This window comes from Doryrhamphus excisus, chromosome 7, assembly GCF_030265055.1.
Source record: "Doryrhamphus excisus isolate RoL2022-K1 chromosome 7, RoL_Dexc_1.0, whole genome shotgun sequence".
In the NCBI taxonomy this organism is placed as follows: Eukaryota; Metazoa; Chordata; class Actinopteri; order Syngnathiformes; family Syngnathidae; genus Doryrhamphus; species Doryrhamphus excisus.
This window is the reverse complement of record NC_080472.1, coordinates 2727136-2750595: the sequence shown is the minus strand read 5'-3', so window position 1 is coordinate 2750595 and position 23460 is coordinate 2727136. Positions and strand designations below refer to the sequence as shown.

At 39.6% G+C, this 23460-nt stretch overlaps 2 protein-coding genes across 5 annotated transcripts; both read left to right on the top strand.

Moving 5' to 3' along the window:
- Positions 1-567: 567 nt before the first annotated feature.
- Positions 568-6486, top strand: sirt3 (sirtuin 3). 2 transcript variants are annotated; one of them, XM_058076898.1, is made up of 8 exons: positions 568-775; positions 846-894; positions 2048-2227; positions 2322-2554; positions 3900-4000; positions 4077-4238; positions 5366-5578; positions 5872-6486. In XM_058076898.1, exons 1-8 carry the CDS (start codon positions 697-699, stop codon positions 5896-5898), a joined length of 1044 nt encoding a protein of 347 aa, XP_057932881.1. In that variant the 5' UTR covers positions 568-696; the 3' UTR covers positions 5899-6486. The 2 variants fall into 2 exon arrangements, with proteins under 2 accessions (XP_057932881.1, XP_057932882.1); XM_058076899.1 differs by having other exon boundaries at positions 663-775; positions 846-890.
- On the top strand, positions 5902-22264 carry cdhr5a (cadherin-related family member 5a). Of its 3 annotated transcripts, none has more exons than XM_058076894.1 (15): positions 5902-5949; positions 9819-9877; positions 9954-9991; positions 10190-10252; positions 11599-11688; positions 11778-11864; positions 13408-13512; positions 14349-14534; positions 15623-15713; positions 16512-16609; positions 16682-16888; positions 17897-18010; positions 18086-18152; positions 18254-18414; positions 19388-22264. In XM_058076894.1, exons 3-15 carry the CDS (start codon positions 9965-9967, stop codon positions 19964-19966), a joined length of 1875 nt encoding a protein of 624 aa, XP_057932877.1. In that variant the 5' UTR covers positions 5902-5949; positions 9819-9877; positions 9954-9964; the 3' UTR covers positions 19967-22264. The 3 variants fall into 3 exon arrangements, with proteins under 3 accessions (XP_057932877.1, XP_057932876.1, XP_057932878.1); XM_058076895.1 differs by lacking the exon at positions 5902-5949 and adding an exon at positions 8104-8120; XM_058076893.1 differs by lacking the exon at positions 5902-5949 and adding an exon at positions 7419-8120 and having other exon boundaries at positions 9819-9991.
- Positions 22265-23460: the final 1196 nt, after the last annotated feature.

Below are 23460 nucleotides of genomic sequence, written 5' to 3'. Positions count from 1 at the left end.
GTTATACGACATAGGTGACCCACTTCTATCTATATCTTGTTCTAAACCTGTTTATCACAAATATACTCATTGAATCACCCCGCGCTACCTTACGATGAAAGTGTATAACTGTTAATTTAAAAAAAGATAAATAATGTTGCCGTACCTTAGTATTGTAATTACGGTAGTTTTGCTACGTCACACGGTGAACTTCCGGCACTGGACGACTTACCACGTTCCGTTTAATACCTAATATTTTGAGTGTATGTAAACACTATTTTTTGAAATCTTAAATAATTTAAAAAACATATACTTCGTTAAATATTTTATTTTAATGTTCCTTCTGGATGCGGAACCACTGATGTGTGCTATTGCTTTTTCATTGCGTTGTGCTTTCTCGGCTACCGTACTTCCAATACTCAACGGTTTAGTTATAATAAATAATAAACAAATAGTTATAATAGTTATAATAATTTAGTTATAATAATAGCCAAATACCTTACTTACTATATCAAGGCAATTCATTTATTGCGGTGACATTTTTCTTGATTTTGTATGTTTTTGTATTATTCGCGGTGTGAAATAAAGTTTTTAGGGAAAAAAAAACACTCGGACAAATAGGGTTGTGAGTATTGTTTATATGTTAGCTTAAAACATCGGTGTCACATAATGAAGAAATAATTCTAGTTTCACGTAGTCTGCGACCATATATTTGACATGGCTACTTTATGGAGCTCTAAAGTATATTTGTATCGCTGTGTTTTGTCGAGAATAAGTAGGACGGTCCCTGCAAGAGGTTAGTGTACAGCTGATGTTAGTACGACAGAGAGATACTGTACTAAAGAACAAATGACATGTTTTTCCAGGCCTTCAAAGGAGTTTGTGTCCGTGTCAAGGTGAAAAATGTTTGTGTAGGTATGTAATATTTGTGTTTACCAAAAATATGTCCCACACTATTGTAAAACAATGAATGCAATAACTGTATTTTGGGTAAACAAGTTATGTAGATTTTGTATAATGTTTCCTCCGGGTACTCCGGTTTCCTCCCACATTCCCAAAACATTCATTCATTTTCTACCGCTTTTCCTCACGAGGGTCACAGGGGGGTGCTGGAGCCTATCCCAGCTGTCTTCGGGACAGGCGAGAGGCGGGGGTACACCCTGGACTGGTGGCCAGCCAATCACAGGGCACATATAGACAAACAACCATTCACACTCATATTCATACCTATGGACAATTTGGAGTAAATGCTATAAGAATACAGTAAGAAATATTATGGGAATAAAGTCATAATTATGAGTAAAAAAAACAGCAAAAATTAAAAATTTTATGAGAATAAAATATGTTAAGAAAAAAATTGTCTACTTCGAGAATAAATTCAATTGTCATTTTAGTAGCATAGAGTTCAAATATTAAAAGGGACCTATTATGCTCATTCATGGCTCATTGTATTGTGTTGTGGACTCCTATAGAGCAGCTACACACAATAACCCACACAGAAAGCTTTCCAGATCTTCCGGTATCTGCACCTATTCCAGCTGTATTTCCTTGGATTTGTGCTTCCTGCCAAAACGGTCTGTTTTAACTTATTCCAAACATGGCCCGCCTCTGGGCACGCCCACTGTGCTGTGATTGGTCACAATCTCAGACCACTTCATGACTACTTTGACCAACACTTTCTGCTGGAGCCTATCCCAGCTATCTTCAGGCAAGAGGCGAGGTACACCCTGGACCGGTGGCCAGCCAATCACAGGGCACATATAGACAAACAACCATTCACACTCACATTCATACCTATGGACAATTTGCAGTCGCTAATTAATGTAGCATGTTTTTGGAATGTGGGAGGAAACCGGAGTACCCGGAGAAAACCCACATGCAAACTCCACACAGAGATGACCGAGGGTGGAATTGAACCCTGGTCTCCTGGTGCTAACCACTCGATCGCCGTGCAGCCCTTCCAAAAACATGCTAGGCTAATTAGCGACTCCAAATTGTCCATAGGTATGAATGTGTCACACGCTAATCATTTTTAATCAAAGATTCCCCTTTTTTTGCATTTTCCCAGACAACCAAGCTATCCCTGGTGGAATGTTGCCAAGAGGCCTTTCTCCCACGGTGGTGGGGCAGTCGTGGAGCAGCAGACCTTGGATAGCATCGCCAAGAACATCCGAGAGCATCAGTACAAGAGAGTGGTTGTAATGGCCGGGGCAGGGATCAGCACTCCCAGTGGAATCCCGGATTTCAGGTTGGAATTTATGTGCTTCTTTTTGTGTGTTTACACATTCCAAACTTCCGGTGTATTCTTGGATTTGATGTGCGTTCTTTTATTTTTGTTGCAGGTCACCTGGTAGTGGCCTCTACGACAACCTGCAGCAGTATCATCTGCCTTACGCCGAGGCTATTTTTGAAATTAACTTTTTTCACCACAATCCCAAACCATTCTTTGCTCTGGCCAAGGAGTTATATCCCGGGAATTACCTTCCTAATTCTGCACACTACTTTGTGCGGCTCCTTCATGAGAAGGGTCTGCTTCTCAGGATGTACACGCAGAATATCGACGGCTTGGAAAGATGTATGGATTTGTGTCTTTTTTTTTTTTGTCTTTAGCTAGGGCTGCACGGCGGATGAGTGGTTAGTGCGCAGACCTCACAGCTGTGTTAAATTCCACTCTCGGCCATCTCTGTTTGCATGTTCTCCCCGTGCATGCGTGGGTTTTCTCCGGGTACTCCGGTTTCCTCCCACATTCCAAAAAACATGCTAGGTTAATTAGCGACTCCAAATTGTCCATAGGTATGAATGTGAGTGTGAATGGTTGTTTGTCTATATGTGCCCTGTGATTGGCTGGCCACCAGTCCAGGGTGTACCCCGCCTCTCGCCCCAAGACAGCTGGGATAGACCCCAGCACCCCCCGCAACCCTTGTGAGGAAAATGAATGAATGAATGAATTTGGGCCGCATGGTGGTCGAGTGGTTAGCGCGCAGGCCTTACAGCTAGGAGACCCAAGTTCGATTCCACTCTCGGCCATCTCTGTGTGGAGTTTGCATGTTCTCCCCGTGCATGCGTGGGTTTTCTCCGGGTACTCCGGTTTCCTCCCACATTCCAAAAACATGCTAGGTTAATTAGCCACTCCAAATTGTCCATAGGTATGAATGTGAGTGTGAATGGTTGTTTGTCTATATGTGCCCTGTGATTGGCTGGCCACCAGTCCAGGGTGTACCCCGCCTCTCGCCCCAAGACAGCTGGGATAGGCTCCAGCACCTCCCGCGACCCTCGTGAGGAAAATGAATGAATGAATGAATTTGGGCCGCATGGTGGTCGAGTGGTTAGCGCGCAGGCCTTACAGCTAGGAGACCCAAGTTCGATTCCACTCTCGGCCATCTCTGTGTGGAGTTTGCATGTTCTCCCCGTGCATGCGTGGGTTTTCTCCGGGTACTCCGGTTTCCTCCCACATTCCAAAAACATGCTAGGTTAATTAGCCACTCCAAATTGTCCATAGGTATGAATGTGAGTGTGAATGGTTGTTTGCCTATATGTGCCCTTGTCATGTTAAACGATGCCAAAATTTCAGATAAAGTGTTTTTTGCGCATTCGGAAGTGAGCGCTTAAAGAACTTTGGCATGGATCAAAACACTCGGTTTCAGAAGGCGTGGTAAAACTGACCTTTTGTGATGTCACAGAGGAGCCGACTTCCTTATTTGGGTGTGTCTGTAAGCCAGATAAGCGCTCTTCCTTCACCGCATGGAGAATGAGTTGATAATACGTAGAAATCTTTGTTTGGGCAGTCGTTTCTGTGGAATGATAGAATAATTGGGTGAGAATTTGAGTTAAAAAGTGGAATCGTACAAAAAGTGAGGCGTTTGAAAACCGAGGTTTGAGTGTATTTGGATTATGTTACATGTCGATGCATTCTCAATCAGTGGCAGGGATTCCGCCTGGGTCGCTCGTGGAGGCCCACGGGACGTTTGCCAGCGCTACCTGCACTGTTTGCAGACGCAAATACGACGGAGAAGAACTACGAGTGAGTTGTTTTGCTGAAGTCAAACTATTTTGTTCCTTTTACGAGATAAAACATTCACGGTATTCTTTCTCACTAGCCGGACGTGATGATGGGAGTGATTCCTAAATGTCCGACTTGTAAGGGCGTCGTAAAGCCAGACATCGTCTTTTTTGGCGAGGAGCTTCCACGTCACTTCTTCAAGTACCTCACAGACTTCCCACTCGCAGATCTCCTCATCGTCATGGGCACGTCACTGGAAGTGAGATGGATTCTAACCTCAACGTGAATCCGCCATTCGTTTTGATTTAATATGCTAATTTAATATGCCACAGGATCACTGCAGGGACAAAAGAGATGGTCGCCGCGCCCAGCATACAGCAAGCTCAAGTTATTTCCTTTAAACTAAAATTGCCAAAAACTTACCACTTCCACACGGATAGGGAGGATAACTATTAACAGTTATTTAACCTTTAACATGAACATGAATCAAACGTAATAATTTCTTTCTGTGTACATGATACCATACAGCATCCATATCAAACATTAAACTTTCATATCAAGGCGGGGGCCTCAAACTGGTGTCCTGCGGGCCACATTTGGCCCGCGGGCCGCGTGTTTGAGACCCCTGCTGTAAATTTTACCCACATTTTCACGTACGGTGAATGAGATGTACATTATTTTCTGTGGGGAAAAAAAAAAAAACATTTTCAGGACGGCTGTCAAAAATAGTGTGTTAATTTATTTCAATAATTTTGTTAAAATTTTTGGACTACATTTTTAGCTTTTTAGCTTTAGTGTGACTAAATGTGTGTAGCTGTCATTTCCTCTCCTGTAAAAATGAGCATATTTCACTCATAGTTGAAAATGGTGATTAATTGTGATTAATTTGAAAACTGATTAATTTGATTACAAATTTTAATCATTCGACAGACGTAATTTTCTGAAAAAAATTTTTTGGGGGTTGACTAAACAACAAATTTTAGGGTTGTATGCTGAATCGCAAAGATGAATATATGGCGGGGGCCTCAAACGAGTGTCCTGCGGGCCACATTTGGCCCGCGGGCCGCGTGTTTGAGACCCCTGTTCTAAACTTAAGTGTCACTTAAGTGACGAAAAAGGACAAATGAAGAAGTCAAATAATATATACCACTTCCACACGGAATGGGAGGAGAACTTTTTTTTCATGCTATCACGTCGGAAATGCCGTAGCTGACTCCATGCACGTATGTTGGTATCTCAGGCAGTGATTCTTTATGATTTAATAATATTATATATATATATAATATAATTATATATATATTATTTAATAATGACTGATTTTTGTACGTTATGCAGATGTACTGTATGTAAAGTATCCATTGAATGACATCCTGTTCCACTCTAAAGGTGGAGCCCTTTGCCAGTCTCGCTGGAGCTGTGCGCGGATCTGTTCCCCGACTCCTCATCAACAGGGACCTCGTCGGACCGTTTGCATCGAGGAACCGTCGACGCTGTGACGCTGCGCTGCTGGGCGACGTAGTGGGCGGCGTGCAAACGTTGGTCGATGCCGTCGGTTGGACTCAGGAGCTGGATGCTCTCATGGCAAGTGCCGTTAAGAAAGTGAGTTTCCGTGGATTCTTACCGTTTTATTCATAAGTAATTTCTTAAGAAAATCATACTCAGCGTATAATATCACGAAATAGTACAGTCACTCCTCGTTTATCGTGGTCAATTGGTTCCAGACCTGACCAGTAGAGCATAGATAACATATTTACAACCTTGTAAATATGTTTTTTTTTTAACACTATTAGAGCACTCTAGACCAGAAATAGCACACCTATAGTCCCTTTACACTATGAAACGTACACAGCAATTTACATACATTTTATATATTTTTTTTAATTCATTTGCAGACTGAAACAAAGGCTACAGAAGAATGATGGCTCTCCCAGCGCATCTTCAGCACATCTTGGAAAAAAAAATTGTGAAAGGTGGACCACTTTTGCATTAAATTTACTTTCTGTACACAACAAATGTGAACTCAAACATGAGGTTTCATAAAATTTAGAGCATGGGTCCAAATGCGGCCCGCGAACCGCTAGTTTGAGGCCCCCCACCTTGATACCAAAGTTGAATGTTGAAATGACAGCTTAAAGCTGTGTGCACACCGGACACAATTAACATGATTTTGCCCCGCCCATACTGTTACCCCGCCCTGTTTTGCTTTGGATTAGCGATGAAGCTAAAGGCTTATGACGCCGGGTACAAATAAATGCAGGAAATGATTTGGAATAAAAACGGAAAATACACGTCAAGCATAAAGCCTCTCATCAAACATGTTGTTAAAGTACGATGCTAACTTGCTAATTGGGTCAAATTATGAAGTTTCATTAATGTTCATGTTAAAGGTTAAATAACTGTTAATACTGAGACACATGCTAACTCGCAAACTGGAGAGCTAGCGACCTAAACGGTAGCCTCCAAGTTATTTCCTTTCAACTTAAAAGGCCAAAAACTTACCACTTCCACACGGATAGGGAGGATAACTATTAACAGTTATTTAACCTTTAACATGAACATGAATCAAACGTAATAATTTTTTCTGGGTACATGATACCATACAGCATCCATATCAAATAACATTAAACTTTCATATCAAGGCGGGGGCCTCAAACTGGTGTCTTGCGGGCCACATTTGGCCCGTTTGAGACCCCTGCTGTAAATTTTACCCACATTTTCACGTACGGTGAATGAGATGTACATTATTTTCTGTGGGCGAAAAAAAAAAACATTTTCAGAACGGCTGTCAAAAATAGTGTGTTAATTTATTTCAATAATTTGGTTAAAATTTTTTGAATACATTTTTAGCTTTTTAGCTTTAGTGTGACTAAATGTGTGTAGCTGTCATTTCCTCTCCTGTAAAAATGAGCATATTTCACTCATAGTTGAAAATGTTGATTAATTGTGATTAATTTGAAAACGGTGATTAATTTGATTACAAATTTTAATCTTTCCACAGACGTAATTTTCTGAAAAAAAATTTTTTTGGGTTGACTAAACATTAACAAATTTTAGGGTTGTATGCTGAATCGCAAATATGAAGGGTATGATATCCGCATTATCCGGGCCGCGTGTTTGAGACCCCTGCTGTAAATTTTACCCACATTTTCACGTACGGTGAATGAGATGTACATTATTTTCTGTGGGGGAAAAAAAAAATACATTTTCAGAACGGCTGTCAAAAATGGCGTGTTAATTTATTTTAATAATTTAGTTAAAATTTTTGGAATACATTTTTAGCTTTTTAGCTTTAGTGTGACTAAATGTGTGTAGCTGTCATTTCCTCCCCTGTAAAAATGAGCATATTTCACTCATAGTTGAAAATGGTGATTAATTGTAATTAATTTGAAAACTGTGATTAATTTGATTACAAATTTTAATCATTCGACAGACGTAATTTTCTGAAAAATTTTTTTTTTTGGGTTGACTAAACATCAACAAATTTTAGGGTTGTATGCTGAATCGCAAATATGAAGGGTATGATATCCGCATTATCCGGGCCGCGTGTTTGAGACCCCTGATGTACGTATACCATTGTTTCCGGAAAAGTCATTCGGAAAGAGAAAAACTCCTGATGTAAACATGGCTACTGTGGAGTGTCCGTGGCGTAAAGACCGGCAGAGCAATGTATTATGGGTCCGTGTGGCAACACCTAGCTCGTTCCTCCTATAGACTTAGTGATGTTTTCCAATGTAAAAAAAGGTTGAAAAACACTATTCTAACCTATAGAAACTAGAAGAAATGTTTCCCATTGTTCATATTCCTGTGCTGGAGTCTTCCCAGAATGCAGCAGGGCAACAATTGCAACTCGAGTAAGTATTTCAGTGGGAGGCTGCGAGGCCTCCGCCCGCAGGCAGGCGCTCAATGCAATATGTGCCCATAAGATGAAGTCACAAACATCGCGACTGTAGTTGACTCCCACTCGCCGGGGAGCACAGACGGGGCATTATGTGGACGAGTACCAGCCGGTACCACGGGCTCCTCATCCTCGTCAGGACTGCCGTCGGCGCTTCAGGAATGGAACAAAAATGGAAACCTGTGATTGCCGTCTTCAGATGCGTAGTCGCCGTCTGCTTTTGTTGGCTTTGTTCAGCTCAAAGACGTGAGTAGAGATCGTATCTCCGGCAAAGGTGTCATGTGTTGCTAGTGATGGATGTTCATCAGGCTGCTAGGACGGAGCTTCAGTGTTTTCCACTTGGTTCCCATCTTCTTTGGAACGCTCTTATTCAAACCATACAAGAAGGGGAACTGAATTTTTATCATAAAAAAGTAGTACAATCATTGAATTATAAGAGTAAAATTCTGTTTTCAGGACTACATTAAACTTTTTGACACAGAGGTGTCCAAGTGTTTTCCAGCAAGGGATGCGGCACCATTTTTGGATACATTTTATCCATTAATGATGCTAAAACTGATCCAATTTAGGATATCATACCCTTCATATTTGTGATTCAGCATACACAACCCGAAAATTTGTTGATGTTTGGTCAACCCAAAAAAAAAATATTCTGAAAATTACGTCTGTCGAATGATTAAAATTTGTAATCAAATTAATCACAGTTTTCAAATTAATCACAATTAATCACCATGTTCAACTATGAGTGAAATATGCTCATTTTTACCAGAGAGGAAACGACAGCTACACGCATTTATTTACCTAACGCTAGTCACACTAAAGCTAAAAAGCTAAAAATATATTCAAAAATTTTTAACAAAATTATTGAAATAAATTAACACACTATTTTTTTCACAGAAAATAATGTACATCTCATTCACCGTACGTGAAAATGTAGGTAAAAATTTACAACAGGGGTCTCAAACACGCGGCCCGCGGGCCAAATGTGGCCCGCAGGACACCAGTTTGAGGCCCGCGCCTTGATATGAAAGTTTAATATTATTGCGGCCCGCGCAAGTTTGATATGGATGCTGTATGGTATCATGTACCCAGAAAAAATTATTACGTTTGATTCATGTTCATGTTAAAGGTTAAATAACTGTTAATAGTTATCCTCCCTATCCGTGTGGAAGTGGTAAGTTTTTGGCTATTTAAGTTGAAAGGAAATAACTTGAAGGCTACCGTTTAGGTCGCTAGCTCTCTAGTTTGCAAGTTAGCATGTGTCTCGAGACCCTGCAGTTGCGCAATATGTTGTAAATAAAAAAAGTATAAATGTGACTATAGTCGTGTTTTGTCATGTCTACAGGGCTCTAATAATGCTTTGTTCATTTTAATATGAAAAAAATCATTTGTCTACCCACCAACTATATGTGGTTTCTTAACTTTTTATTATTTGCCATTTTATTATTATTATTATTATATTTATTTATTACTGATTGATTGATTTTCTTTATTCTTGATTTGTTTATTTATTTTTCATTTTATTTTGTGTAGAAATATAAAAATTAAGATATTTGAGAACAGTGGAATGTTTTATCAGAGCTTTTATTGTAGAAAATCGAAATCAAAGCAAAGTTTATTAATTTTTCTGTTTTTAATAAATGCGTTTTTTTTTTTTTTTTTTTTTTAAACCTGATGCGGCCCAGTCTCACCCAGACCCTACACACCAAACACAGGCATATGGTGTAACTGTGTTAGTCAGCAAATAACTACATAGTCGACCGCTGATGACATCATAGACAGGCGACGAAGCTGACGTCCGTTTTCCTGTTTCCTTACGACAACCGGGATGTTTTGTGGTTGGGATTCATGTTGCGTTATTAACGCGACATGTGTGCCGTATTGTATGCTAACCGGAAAATGCGTACACTAACCAAGGTGTTGAACTTTTATCCCCTGTCTTAGTTTGCACAGTGCCTCCTGGGCCTGTCGTCGTCCCGGAGAACAACACTGCTGACGTCCAGGTGGTTAAAATAACCTCTGGTAGTGACGTCACTCTGACTGTTGTGGTGAATCCTGAAGAAATGTTTTACCTAAAAGGCAAAGCCCTGATGGTGAAGACTGGACTGGACTATGAGGTAAAGCATACAAAGTTCTTATTATAGATGGGATGTCCTTCAATAGAACATTCTTCATTCACTCAAAGTCCATATAAGCTCCATTAACGGATAGAAACTAATATTTATGTTATTTGTTATGGTTATTTTGGTCATTTTCACATAGAAATGAAATCATATTTAACAATCTTCCACATGTTTTGTATGTATATTTTCTAGGCAATACAGAAGAGTGCAACTCTAGTGGTGTGGGTACAATGTAGCAGACCTGGTTCCAAATCTGTGAGTAAAAACACCCACTAAACACAGTACTCCATTTTTTTTGTTGCAAATTTTCAGACTAAATCAAAATTGTGCGAAAATTGAAGCAACATTTCCCTTCAGAAATCATGTCATCATTCCAGACACCCCAAAATATTAACAAATTATACATTTTATAGAGAATAATTATAGTTTTACATGCATAAAACTATGAGAATACGTATAAATTAACATTAGAAAGTGGAGGGGAGGTACTGTCGTATCTTTGCATGAGTTCATTCATTGTTTCTTAAAATAAATATTTTTTGAATATCAAACTTCTAGTAATGGCTACACGGCGGTCGAGTGGTTAGCTCGCAGACCAAACCGCCAGGAGACCCGGGTTCAATTCCACCCCCGGCCATCTCTGTGTGGAGTTTGCATGTTCTCCCCGTGCATGCGTGGTCATGCTAGGTTAATTAGCGACTCCATATTGTCCATCGGTATGAATGTGAGTGTGAATGGTTGTTTGTCTATATGTGACCTGTGATTGGCTGGCCACCAACATATTTTTTTTAACACTATTAGAGCACTCTAGACCTGAAATAGCACACCTATAGTCCCTTTACGCTCCTATTACCCAATATAGTGGACATAATATGGACTCACATATGTTAGCATTAGGCTGCACGGTGGATGAGTGGTTAGCGCACAGGCCACACAGCTAGGACACCCGAGTTCAATTCCACCCTCGGCCATATTTGTGTGGAGTTTGCATGTTCATACCCGGTTTTCTCCGGGTACTCCGGTTTCCTCCCACATTCCAAAAAAACATGCTAGGTTAATTAGCGACTCCAAATTGTCCATAGGTATGAATGTGAGTGTGAATGGTTGTTTGTCTATATGTGACCTGTGATTGGCTGGCCACCAACATATTTTTTTTTAACACTATTAGAGCACTCTAGACCTGAAATAGCACACCTATAGTCCCTTTACACTCCTATTACCCAATATAGTAGACATAATATAGACTCACATATGTTAGCATTAGGCTGCACGGTGGTTGAGTGGTTAGCGCACAGGCCACACAGCTAGGAGACCCGAGTTCAATTCCACCCTCGGCCATATTTGTGTGGAGTTTGCATGTTTATACCCGGTTTTCTCCGGGTACTTCGGTTTGCTCCCACATTCCAAAAACATGCTAGGTTAATTAGCGACTCCAAATTGTCCATAGGTATGAATGTGAGTGTGAATGGTTGTTTGTCTATATGTGCCCTGTGATTGGCTGGCAGCCAGATAGAATCCAGCACCCCCTTGTGACAATTTTCAGCATTTATTCTAAAACTTTCTAAAACTTTCTAAAACTTTTACGTTTGGTTCCCTCCAAGCTCAACGAGTCTGTTGAAGTGGTCGTGGAAAATATCAACGACAACCCGCCAAACTTTGCTCAGAATCACTACAACTTGGAATTGAATGAGGTGAGCTTTGCACGCAGTTATTCTATCGTTGATATACTGATGGATTATGTCTAGCCTGCTGGACCTGATGCGGTTTTTGTGCCCTCCAGCTGACTCCAGTCAACTCCAGTGTTGGAGTCATCGCAGCTACTGATGTTGATTCTGAACCACTGTACTATCGCTTAGAGTCCGCCATGGTAAGATCGAAAAACCTTAGTTCAGGGATGTCCAAAGTACACATCGGGGCCATTGCCGGCCTATGGCTGTTTATAAATTGAAAGAAAATCGAAACAAACAAAACACAACAGCAAAAATCAGCAGTAATTTTACAAGAATAAAGACAAAATTAAGAAAAAGAAACTTGTAACGAGAAAAAGTTGTAATTTTATCATAATAACATCATAATATTATGAGGATTAATAAATAATTTTAGTCAAAGTTAGCCGAAATTTAGTTGAAGTTAAAATATTAAAGAAAAAGATGTTCTTTTAAGTCGCCATATTATAAGAAACAAACAACAAATGAAGAGTATGAGAAAACTTGAATATAGTAAAAAATATAAAGGATAAAAAAAGTGGTAATATCACGAGAAAAATCTTTAATTTTACGAGAATAACATCATAATATTATGAGGAAAAACAACAATATTTTAGTTGCATAAACTTGAAATATATAAAAAAAATACTTTTAAGGACTTGGAATATTATGAGACGAAAACAACAAAAAAAATTAATTTGTAATTTATTTGTGTCATTTATATGTAATTTATGTGAATAAAATCATATTACAAGAACAAAATTACATTTAAAATGTATTTTATTTATTATCTGCACAAAATAAGATGAAAAATAAATAAACAAATCAAGAATAAAGAAAATCAATCAGTAATAAATAAATATAATAATAATAATAAAACGGCAAATAATAAAAACTTAAGAAACCACATATAGTTGGTGGGTAGACAAATTATTTTTTTCAGATTAAAATGAACAAAGCATTATTAAATTTAAATGAGCCAAAAACTCACCACTTCCACACGGATAGGGAGGATAACTATTAACAGTTATTTAACCTTTAACATGAACATGAATCAAACGTAATATTTTTTTCTGGGTACATGATACCATACAGCATCCATATCAAACTTGCGCGGGCCGCGCTAACATTAAACTTTCATATCAAGGCGGGGGCCTCAAACTAGTGTCCGGCGGGCCACATTTGGCCCGAGGGCCGCGTGTTTGAGGTGTAAATTTTACCTACATTTTCACGTACGGTGAATGAGATGTACATTATTTTCTGCGGGAAAAAAAAAAATCAGGACGACTGTCAAAAATAATGTATTAATTTATTTAAATAATTTTGTTAAAAAAAATTTAATACATTTTTAGCTTTTTAGCTTTAGTGTGACTAGTAAATGTCATTTCCTCTCCTGTAAAAATGAGGATATTTCACTCATGGTTGAAAATGGTGATTAATTGTGATTAATTTGAAAACTGTGATAAATTTGATTACAAATTTTAATCATTCGACAGACCTAATTTTCAGAAACTCTTAATATTTTTACTTTATTCTTGTAAAATAAATAATGATTTTTGTTATTGTTGTGAGCCAATATAAATACACAAGCCACAAACGGCCCCCCGAGTCGTACTTTGGACACCACTTGTGTAAAGCTTCCACAGTGCCCCATCACGTTACAGTTACATAATCAATTGTTATTGTCTGTGTCTGTTCAATTAGGATAAATACTTCCAACTGGAGAACATCAACAGTCCAAAATTAGTTGTAAAAAGTGTCCTGGACTATGACGTGGTGCAAAAGATCTCTCTGGTTCTACATGTTCAGGTACAGTATGGCAACATGACAGTGGATCCCCCCGCACACAAAAAAAAAAATCATTTTTTTGGAATACTTATGAATAGTGGTGTGTCGGTCATGAACGAGGTCAACGCCACTAAAGTACCCGTTCAGTTGCAAAGGTTATTTTTTTTAATTGGTTGGAGAGTCAGTTCACCGTTCCGTTCCGTCTTATCCTATCGTCGCGCCTCGCTCTGTGGGTGGGTGGGGTTTAGCTGACTGAACGACCGACACCGAGAGATTGACCGACACTGTCCGTTCACAAAAAAAGAACTAGTTCTTTTGACCCGTTCGTTCATGACCGACACATCGCTTAGTCGACACGGCTGACCGTGTCTACGCACAGGGAAGAGATCACAGGCTAACGACCGATTGACCGAAATGAACGGATCTTTTTTTACTGAATGAAGCGGAATGATTCGGTTCACTGAAATGAACGGTTTTGATGATAGAATTAGCGTGAATGGCGTTACTTTTCAGCGCAAAAACTCGCCTCTTTTGTTGGCAAAATAAATAAGTAAACACAATTTGAAGTTATTATACAAAAATTAAAATACAAAAAAACTTTTTTTTTGTATTTTAATTGATTATTTCATGATTTTTTCACAGTAAACAAATGTAATTCACCCATAACACCCTAACATTAGCTTCTTTAAGACAGTACAGGACATGTCGATCACTTGTTTATTGCACGTTTATTGCACAGTTATTGCACAGGATTTTTGGAGCAGTTTATATTATGGAGTATATACTGTATTCAAAAAGGCAAATATTTTTGTGTGTGGCTTTTCCATGACCTCTGTTTTTGTACAAACCCCCCCCAGGACACATTCAACGGTTCCGCCTCCAATAAGCCGTTCTTCACATCTGTGGCCACCATCACCGTTCATGTGAAGGACATCGATAACCGCCCCCCCTGGTTTCAGCCATGTTTGAGGACTAACTTGGGGCTAGCCAAGCTGTGCGTTAGCGGCGGCTATCGAGGAAAAGTCAATCTGACCGAGAAGGAGGTGGGTGCACGGCGTGGAAAGATGATTTGTTGTTTGCAAAATGGCCTCAACGTGATGTATCAACACTCGTCATAGCAGGATGATGGACCGGTACACCCTGGACCGGTGGCCGGCCAATCACAGGGCACATATAGACAAACAACCATTCACACTCACATTCATACCTATGGACAATTTGGAGTCGCTAATTAACCTAGCATGTTTTTGGAATGCTGGAGGAAACCGGAGTACCCGGAGAAAACCCATGCACAAGCGGAGAATCGAACCCAGGTCAGATCATTCAGATCCCCTGAAACCACTCGTCCACCATGCGGCCTGTAACAATATGAAAAACAAAACGATAACAAAAATATATTTGTGAAAATAAACACAAAAAATATAGATTTTATAATGTGAGTATGGGGCTGTATGGTGTACAAGTGGTTAGTATGCCGGCCTCACAGCTAAGAGACCCGAGTTCAATTCCACCCTCGACCATCTCTGTGTGGAGTTTGCATGTTCTCCCGGTACTCCAGTTTCCTCCCACATTATATTTTTATATTATATATTTTTTTTACAATATTGGCGTTACGGTGGTCGAGTGGTTAGCGCGCAGACCTCACAGCTCGGAGTCCAAGGTTCAATTCCACCCTCGGCCATCTCTGTGTGGAGTTTGCATGTTCTCCCGGTACTCCGGTTTCCTCCCACATTATATTTTTATGTTATATTTTTACAATATTGGCGTTACGGTGGTCGAGTGGTTAGCGTGCAGACCTCACAGCTAGGAGACCAAAGTTAAATTCCACCCTCGGCCATTTCTGTTTTTGCATGTTCTCCCCGTGCATGCGTGAGTTTTCTCCGGGTACTCCGGTTTCCTCCCACATTCCACAAACATGCTAGGTTAATTAGCGACTCCAAATTGTCCATAGGTATGAATGTGAGTGTGAATGGTTGTTTGTCTATATGTGCCCTGTGATTGGCTGGCCACCAGTCCAGGGTGTACCCCGCCTCTCTCTCGCCCCTAAGACAGCTGGGATAGGCCTACATTTTGTAGGTTTTTCAAATATACTGTACCAGGTGATGAATGAGTGCATGTTTTGGATCCACAGGAGGGTCCGCTACCGCTGGAACCGGGTCCAATCTTTGCTAAAGATGGAGACAAGAACAGGAGCGAAGTGATCAGCTACAGAATTTTAAGAGGTGCAAGCTTTCCCTCTGTGGTTTAATGCGTGGGACGATAATGTATTTGTATGTTGTAGTACATTGGTCCTGTTTATGTCGACCCAGTCCACCATTTTGTTATTATTTTTCTAAAAAAAAACACCTCTTTAAACTTTTTATGTCTTTTTATGTTTAATGCTTATTCAATATCTACATTAGTTCTCATTCTTAATTCAAAGGCTGATATTTTGTTTATGTTATTGCTATATTGTACAATTGATTCGTTTATTTTTATTGTAAAGGGTCTGAATTTTTAGAAGTGCTTCCAAATAAAATGTATTATTATTATGTATTATAAATAAATAAATATACTAATATTTTATTAAAATATTAAAATATTAAAATATTAAAATATTAAAATATTAAAATATTAAAATATTAAAATATTAAAGTATTAAAATATTAAAACATTAAAATATTAAAATATTAAAATTAAATTAAATAAATTCCATAAAAATTAAATTATTTTTTATCTTATTTTTCAAAATACACATTAACATAAATAAACATAAATAATAAATAAACAAAAAAATTTAAATAAAATGAATGTAATTCAATTAAAATATATGTAATATACACATTTAGTGTTTTTATTAAATTTTTCTTATTTTATGTTTTTATTAATATATGTTTTGTAATTATTTAAAAAATGTATATTGTCATCCAGTTATGTTAGTTTCAATTATGTCGACAATCGCCCACGGCGACGTGAATCGGCCAGTCATGATATTCCATATTCCATGACATTCCAAACATTCTTCATCTTTTGTTTGTTAGGGAATGAAGGGAACATATTCCAGATCGACGAGGACACGGGGAACATCAGCATGGCGAAAGCTGCTGATATCGTGGGCCCGATAACTCTTACTGTTCTGGTAAGACCGCAGCATCTTTACGCTAAATGTTGTCTCATTTATGAATGTTCCTTTTGGTTCCAACACCATTAGGCATCACAGGTGACCAACAGGGACCAGTTTGCTGTGACCCAGGTGACCTTCGAGGTGATGAAGAAGAGCAGGAACCCTCCTCGCTTTGAGAAGGACCGTTACGATGGCTTTATCTACAGCAACTCTGTCCCTGAAAGCATGATCCTCAGGGACCGCAGCACCTACCGGCCCTTCAGGGTCCGAGCCCGGGATGAGGACTTTGCTGGTGTGAGTTCCCCCTCTTAAACCTTTTCTACTGGACGGGGGGGGGGGGCATTTGGATATATTTCTTATTGTAAACGGGCTAAAACAAGCTCATGGAGATAAACTCATGAAGGTAAACTATTCAGGAAAATAAAAAACAACAGCAAAAATTGACAAATCTGCAGGAATTTAACAAAAATATAGAGAAAATATTCAGTTAAAAAAAGTATTAATTTAGCAAAAAAAGGTGTAATTTTATGAGGACAAATAATGTTATTTTAGCAAAGTTGATATATAAAAAGTTTAATATTATGAGAAAGAAAGACAATAAATAAAGTAGTCATTTTTGGAAAATTATACTGTGTAAAAATGTATAATAATGTCAAATATTTTATGGGAATAATTTAATTAAAATAATAAGCAAGAAGTCAAATACATAATATATATAAGTAAAAATTATATATATATACACAAGTAAAATTTATATATATATAATTATTAATTATAATTTAATTATAATTAATTAAATTAAATTAATTAAATTATAATTTAATTATATTCCCATAAATATATTGTATGGGAATAATTTAATTAAAAATAATAATAAGTATAATAATACTATAATATCAATAAGAAAGAAGTCAAATATATTATATATAATTAAAAAATATATACAAGTAAAATAATAATAATAATAATAATTTACAGGAAGAAATGTGAAATTGTTGTCCTCACTAGGGTCTCGCGGGTATGCTGGAGCCTATCCCAGCTGTCTTTCGGGCGAGAGGCGGGGTACACCACTGGACTGGTGGCCAGCCAATCACAGGGCACATATAGACAAACAACCATTCACACTCACATTCATACCTATGGACAATTTGGTAAACTCCACACAGAGATGGCCGAGGGTGGAATTGAACTCGGGTCTCCTAGCTGCGAGGGCCTGCGTGCTAACCACTCAACCTCACAGTTTTGTCTCTCCTGGAAAATTTTGTGATTTCGAATCTTTTTTCATGGTCTTGTGTGTCCCAGGGTTTGAATCCGGATGTCAGGTACGAGGTGCAGTACAGCAGCTACGTCAACGTGACTTCGGACGGTTTTGTGATCCTAAAGAGAGTCGTGAAGACGGAGTCGTTTGCATTGCAGGTGAACAACACGCTCACAAACGTTTCACGTCGACGCGTCTCATAAGTAAATATACGTATGTTATTCTCCAATCAGCTCAGGGCGGTGGACTCCACAACGGGAGAGTTTGGCACAGCGGCGCTTTCTGTTCAAGTCATCCCAGGTAGGAACATGTCCGCTGCGTAGTTTGTGGTGTGTTACGGTCCTGGGTAAACACTAAATACGGACGTAAATACTTTCTGAGTGGACTTATCTTCTCCGCAGCCGACGCCATACCGTCCCCTTCCAACGTTGGCTACCGTGCGGGGGACATGGCGCTTCTCGGGCTGGTCATGGCGGCTCTGCTGGTGCTCTGCCTCATCGTGATTGGCTTCTTGATTTCCCGCTTGTGGAAGGGCAACTCGGGCGTGGACAACATATGCGAGGTCAGCCGTATGTATTTGTCACATCAAATATATTCCTAGTATTCCTAGTACTACTTTAGTAATCAGCAACAGAACACAGGTAAGTTTCAGGAAAATATTAGTTTCCAACTAATAAAAGGGAGAAAGACTGCTTTTTGTGGAAAGACACATTCATTCATTTTCTACCGCTTTTCCTCACAAGGGTCGCATGGGGGGTGCTGGAGCCTATCCCAGCTGTCTTTGGGCTGGACCGGTGACCAGCCAATCACAGGGCACATATAGACAAACGACCATTCACACTCACATTCATACCTATGAACAATTTGGAGTCGCTAATTAACCTAGCATGTTTTTGGAATGTGGGAGGAAAACCGGAGTACCCAGAGAAATCCCACGCATGCACGGGGAGAACATGCAAACTTCACACAGAGATGGCCGAGGATGGAATTGAACCCTGGTCTCCTAGCTGTGAGGTCTGCGCGCTAACCACTCGCCCACCGTGCAGCCCAAATCCATTCATTCATTCATTTTCTACGACGAGGGTCGCAGGGGGTGCTGGAGCCTATCCCATACTGTCTTCGGGCGAGAGGCGGGGTACACCCTGGACTGGTGGCCAGCCAATCACAGGGCACATATAGACAAACAACCATTCACACTCACATTCTCACTCACCTATGGACAATTTGGAGTGGCTAATTAACCTAGCATGTTTTTGGAATGTGGGAGGAAAACCGGAGTACCCGGAGGGTGGAATTGAACTCGGGTCTCCTAGCTGTGAGGTCTGCGCGCTAACCACTTGACCACCGTGCAGCCTGGAAAGTCACATTTCAAGCATAATTTGCACTCTGACACAAATATTTATATATTTTTATAATATTTATACTTTTAATAAAAATACATTTCATATTTTTTACATTTTTAATTAAATTTTTATATTTATTTTATTTTTTTTTGTCTGTTTTTTTCCCTCCACTGAACTGTTTCTTCCTTGCAGTGCTTGGACTGCCTGAAGTCTAAGCAGCCTCGCACCGGCCACAGGGACTCCCTGCAGTACACCAACGACGGCTTCCAGAACGAGGCGGATGCAAGCGGGCGCGGGCGCCTTCCCCGAAGGAGCACCTTCCCCCTGGCCGGGGGCCGAGTCACGCCGTTGGGGAGACGCAACCGCCACTGCTCCTCCTGTGGCGTCTTCGCAAACCACATCCCCAAAGGGAGCCCCTCGGTGAGACCGTCTCGGAGGGGTCGAGGGGACGGGGATGACTACAGCTCAAGGTCAATGCTGGCCAAGCAGAGGAGGAAGGAGGGGCAGAAGACGGTGTGGTTCAAGGAGAGCGAGGACTCCTCGGATATCGAGGTGGAGATTATCCCCGACACCGTGGGCCGAGTGGAGGAGGAGACGCAGGCGGAGCTGGAGGAGGAGTTAGTGATGGAGGGAGTGGTCAGAGACCCTGCTGCCCCGTGCGTGCAGTCTGAGGATGGGCAAGAAAGCTCCAGCCCGGAGCCCGGACTTGAGCGGGACCAGGGTAGCGCTACTGGGGACAAAGACAAGGACGGGAATGGTCCGGATGCCTGACACAAGAAATGTTGAAGGGGGGGGGGGGGGGGGTTGGATACCGCGACCCATCTGAACAGTCCCAAGGGTGTCCCAAGTGCAGACTGGAGGCCATTTGCTCGATTTTGATCCACCCCGCCTTAAACTGTTTGTTTTGTTATCTTTATTTGCAATGAATGTGAATAATAATAATATATTATTATCTCTTTTTTCCTTTTATTATTATTATTTTTTTAGTTTTATTACCAATACTGATAGCGGTCGTGAGATAACGTCCAAGAAGTGAAAAGGGGTGTCCCTATAAGACAGGATGTAGAAATTATACAAAATTCTAATTAAAATGTAACAATAATGAAATTAAATCATTAAAATGTCAAAAAAATAAAAAATAAAAAAATCATCATAGTAAATGATAAAAAAAAAAAAATTATATTTTGAAATCATTTAAATTGCACTTCTTTATCTGCCAAAAAAAAATAAACAACAAATATCTTAAGACATCAGGTGCTAGAATATCTCAACTCTATCTTATATATATATATATAAGATAATATATACATAAGAATATCTTATGAAAAAGAAGCTAAAGTATCACTTAATACGTAAAAGTTCCCTTTATACAAAAACTGTATCTTCAGTGACTTTGTAGGACATCAGGAGGTTTGCCACCAGCTGCTTATAATTATCTGCCTTGTCGTTTCCAAGAAACTCTGATGCAAAAGTCTATTTCTGCTAGCGTTCATTAAATTTCTCTACATGCATGCATTTTAATTTAATTTTTTTTTTCTTTTTCCATCCCCTCCTGCTCTGGTTCGGCCGCTCCGAATTTGCATAACAACAAAAACAAATAATACTCCATATAACGGGGAAGGTGTAGCTTACGCTTTTCACTGACAGAGCATGCTCTCTGCCCTGGAGCACATAATTTAAAAAAAACTTTAAAATTTCCAAATGCCCGCAAGGTATGCTGGATGCGGCAACAATCTGAACAATAAAACTTTGGATATGACGAGTATGTTAACTCCTCGTTGTTTTCTTCTCCGATTACCTAATCAACATATTTTGCATATTTAAAATATTGGGAGAAAGAGTACCACAAGTTACCCAGCATGCCTTGCGGTGGGGTGTTTTTGGTTTTTTTTGCCATGGGTTTTGCATGTAGATATGTATTTGTATAAGTTACTGTGTGTGTCTTGTGTGTCAACATGTTGTGTTGTTTTTTTGTACAAGCTACAAATTGCTATTTTACCGACTCCAGCGTGCCAAAATACCAAAGCAAGTCATGTTCCCGGCTACACTTTCCAGGTTAAACGTTGGGGAAAAAAAGGAATTTGGAAATGGTGGGCTGGATTAATACGTTGGCTGGCCTGATATGGCCCGCAGGCCGCAGTTTGCCCACCCCTGCTTTAGGAGCACACTGTATCAGAGTCACCATTTGCAACAATGGAACAGACAATCATCAGGTTTTCCAGCAAATATTATGTGATCATAATAATAATAGTGTGTTTGATATTAACAAATGATTGTTTAAGCTTCCTCTCACACACTGATATGATATATAGACTGATATATAGGCTGTGTGCTGTGTACATATTTGGAATATTTCGCTCCTTTTTTGCACGTTTAGCTCGCTTTTCTCATAACGTAACTCTTTTTTCTGTAATGTTTGAGGTAGAAATAAAATGGTGAGTGTAAAATTTAATGTTTAATATGAATTGGAATGATTAATATAACACTGGAGGAACATTTTTCCTATGCTAAGCTCTATTCTCCCTGACACGTAATATGACTTTATTCTCGTAAATCTACAACTTAGATGGTAATCTGAGAAGGAAGTGTCTCTGATAGCTTCAATTTTGCTAACATATTGTGGCATTGAAAAAATCTGTTTATTGTTTTTCTTCACTGATGCTAAAAGTAACCTTAAATGTTCATTTATCTCTTTTATTCATCATTTATATCAGGGGTCTCAAACACGCGACCCGCGGGCCAAATGTGGCCCGCAGGACACTAGTTTGAGGCCCCCAGCCTTGATATGAAAGTTGAATGTTAGTGCGGCCCGCGCAAGTTTGATATGGATGCTGTATGGTATCATGTACCCAGAAAAAATTATTACGTTTGATTCATGTTCATGTTAAAGGTTAAATAACTGTTAATAGTTATCCTCCCTATCCGTGTGGAAGTGGTAAGTTTTTGGCTATTTAAGTTGAAAGGAAATAACTTGGAGGCTACCGTTTAGGTCGCTAGCTCTCTAGTTTGCGAGTTAGCATGTGTCTCAAGACCCTGCAGTTGCGCAATATGTTGTAAATAAAAAGAGTATAAATGTGACTATAGTCGTGTTTTGTCATGTCTACAGGGCTCTAATAATGCTTTGTTCATTTTAATATGAAAAAAATAATGTCTACCCACCACGGGGGGTGCTGGAGTAATAAAAATAGTGAGAGTCACCCACACCAAGCTAAAACTCAATTCTGAACTGTTGATGTCACTTCCTGTCCGTCATCCACTCAATCAACTACTTTATTAGGTGAAAAGCTGACCATAGGGGTGCTATTTCATGCCTAGAGGTCTCTAATAATGTTAAAACAGGTTTTCTTTGCTCATACTACTCATTCATTTTCTACCGCTTTTCCTCACGAGGGTTGCGGGGTGCTGGAGCCTATCCCAGCTGTCTTTTTTTTTTACTATACATCACTTCTTGATCATTCTTTTTGCCATCTTAAAACAGCAATAACTTTTCAAAAACAACTTTTCACACAATTTCACATTTACTGCTGTAAAAAACAAAGTACAGCAACAACAACAAAGTTAAAGTGACACTTTCAACAGTGGAATCAATGTTTGTTTATATTCCTGTCTGCTAAACATACTGCTAATATGAATAAGCTAGCAGCTAGGCTAATACAGTAGCGAGGAGCATAAAATGGAAAACAACTTATAACATTTTAAAATTGTTTCCAAATTCAGAAAGAAGCCATTTTTTCTGCTGTTCTAACGACAAATAGCTCCTGGATAATTTGGAAAGCAGGTGAAGATCAACTGACCTGATTTGCTTGGTTCTTCCCCGGTGTCCGACGAGGACATGACGGGGAGACGGCGGTAGACTTGTCCGTGTTACGGTGTTCCCTTTTTAGGAGGGGTGTACGGTTTCTTTTCAAACGTTTTGTCGAGCTTTCCGTCGTTTTTTGCGAATAATGTTTCCAAACATTCCATTTAAACGTTGCGGGGGGGGGGTTAAATATGGAAACTTCCTCGCTGCTGTTTGAGCGCGAACGTCCATGTTGTTTTACTAGTAGTTGTATGAGCCTCACGTCTTCCGTCGGTATTTAACACAAAACGCCAAATAACGATGGTGCGTTCATTGCGCCTGGGGAACAGCATATGGGGTGAAGTTGAACATTAATAAAACGGCGCTTGCATTGGATTTTTACAAATGCCCACAAACGCATCGCCTGTCAATTACATCCATACACAGTGAATGAATGGAGCCAATGCACTCACATCGTGCGCATGCG

What these genes read in the sequence shown, in the direction of transcription:
- sirt3 (XM_058076898.1), top strand. Translation starts at nt 697, where the DNA reads ATGGCTACTTTATGGAGCTCTAAAGTATATTTGTATCGCTGTGTTTTG. An exon ending in GGTGAAAAATGTTTGTGTAG is followed by an intron (nt 895 to 2,047) that starts GTATGTAATATT and finishes GCATTTTCCCAG; the next exon opens with ACAACCAAGCTATCCCTGGT. An exon ending in TATCGACGGCTTGGAAAGAT is followed by an intron (nt 2,555 to 3,899) that starts GTATGGATTTGT and finishes ATTCTCAATCAG; the next exon opens with TGGCAGGGATTCCGCCTGGG.
- cdhr5a (XM_058076893.1), top strand. Translation starts at nt 7,967, where the DNA reads ATGTGGACGAGTACCAGCCGGTACCACGGGCTCCTCATCCTCGTCAGG. An exon ending in CGATAACTCTTACTGTTCTG is followed by an intron (nt 16,610 to 16,681) that starts GTAAGACCGCAG and finishes CAACACCATTAG; the next exon opens with GCATCACAGGTGACCAACAG. An exon ending in GCGTGGACAACATATGCGAG is followed by an intron (nt 18,415 to 19,387) that starts GTCAGCCGTATG and finishes TCTTCCTTGCAG; the next exon opens with TGCTTGGACTGCCTGAAGTC.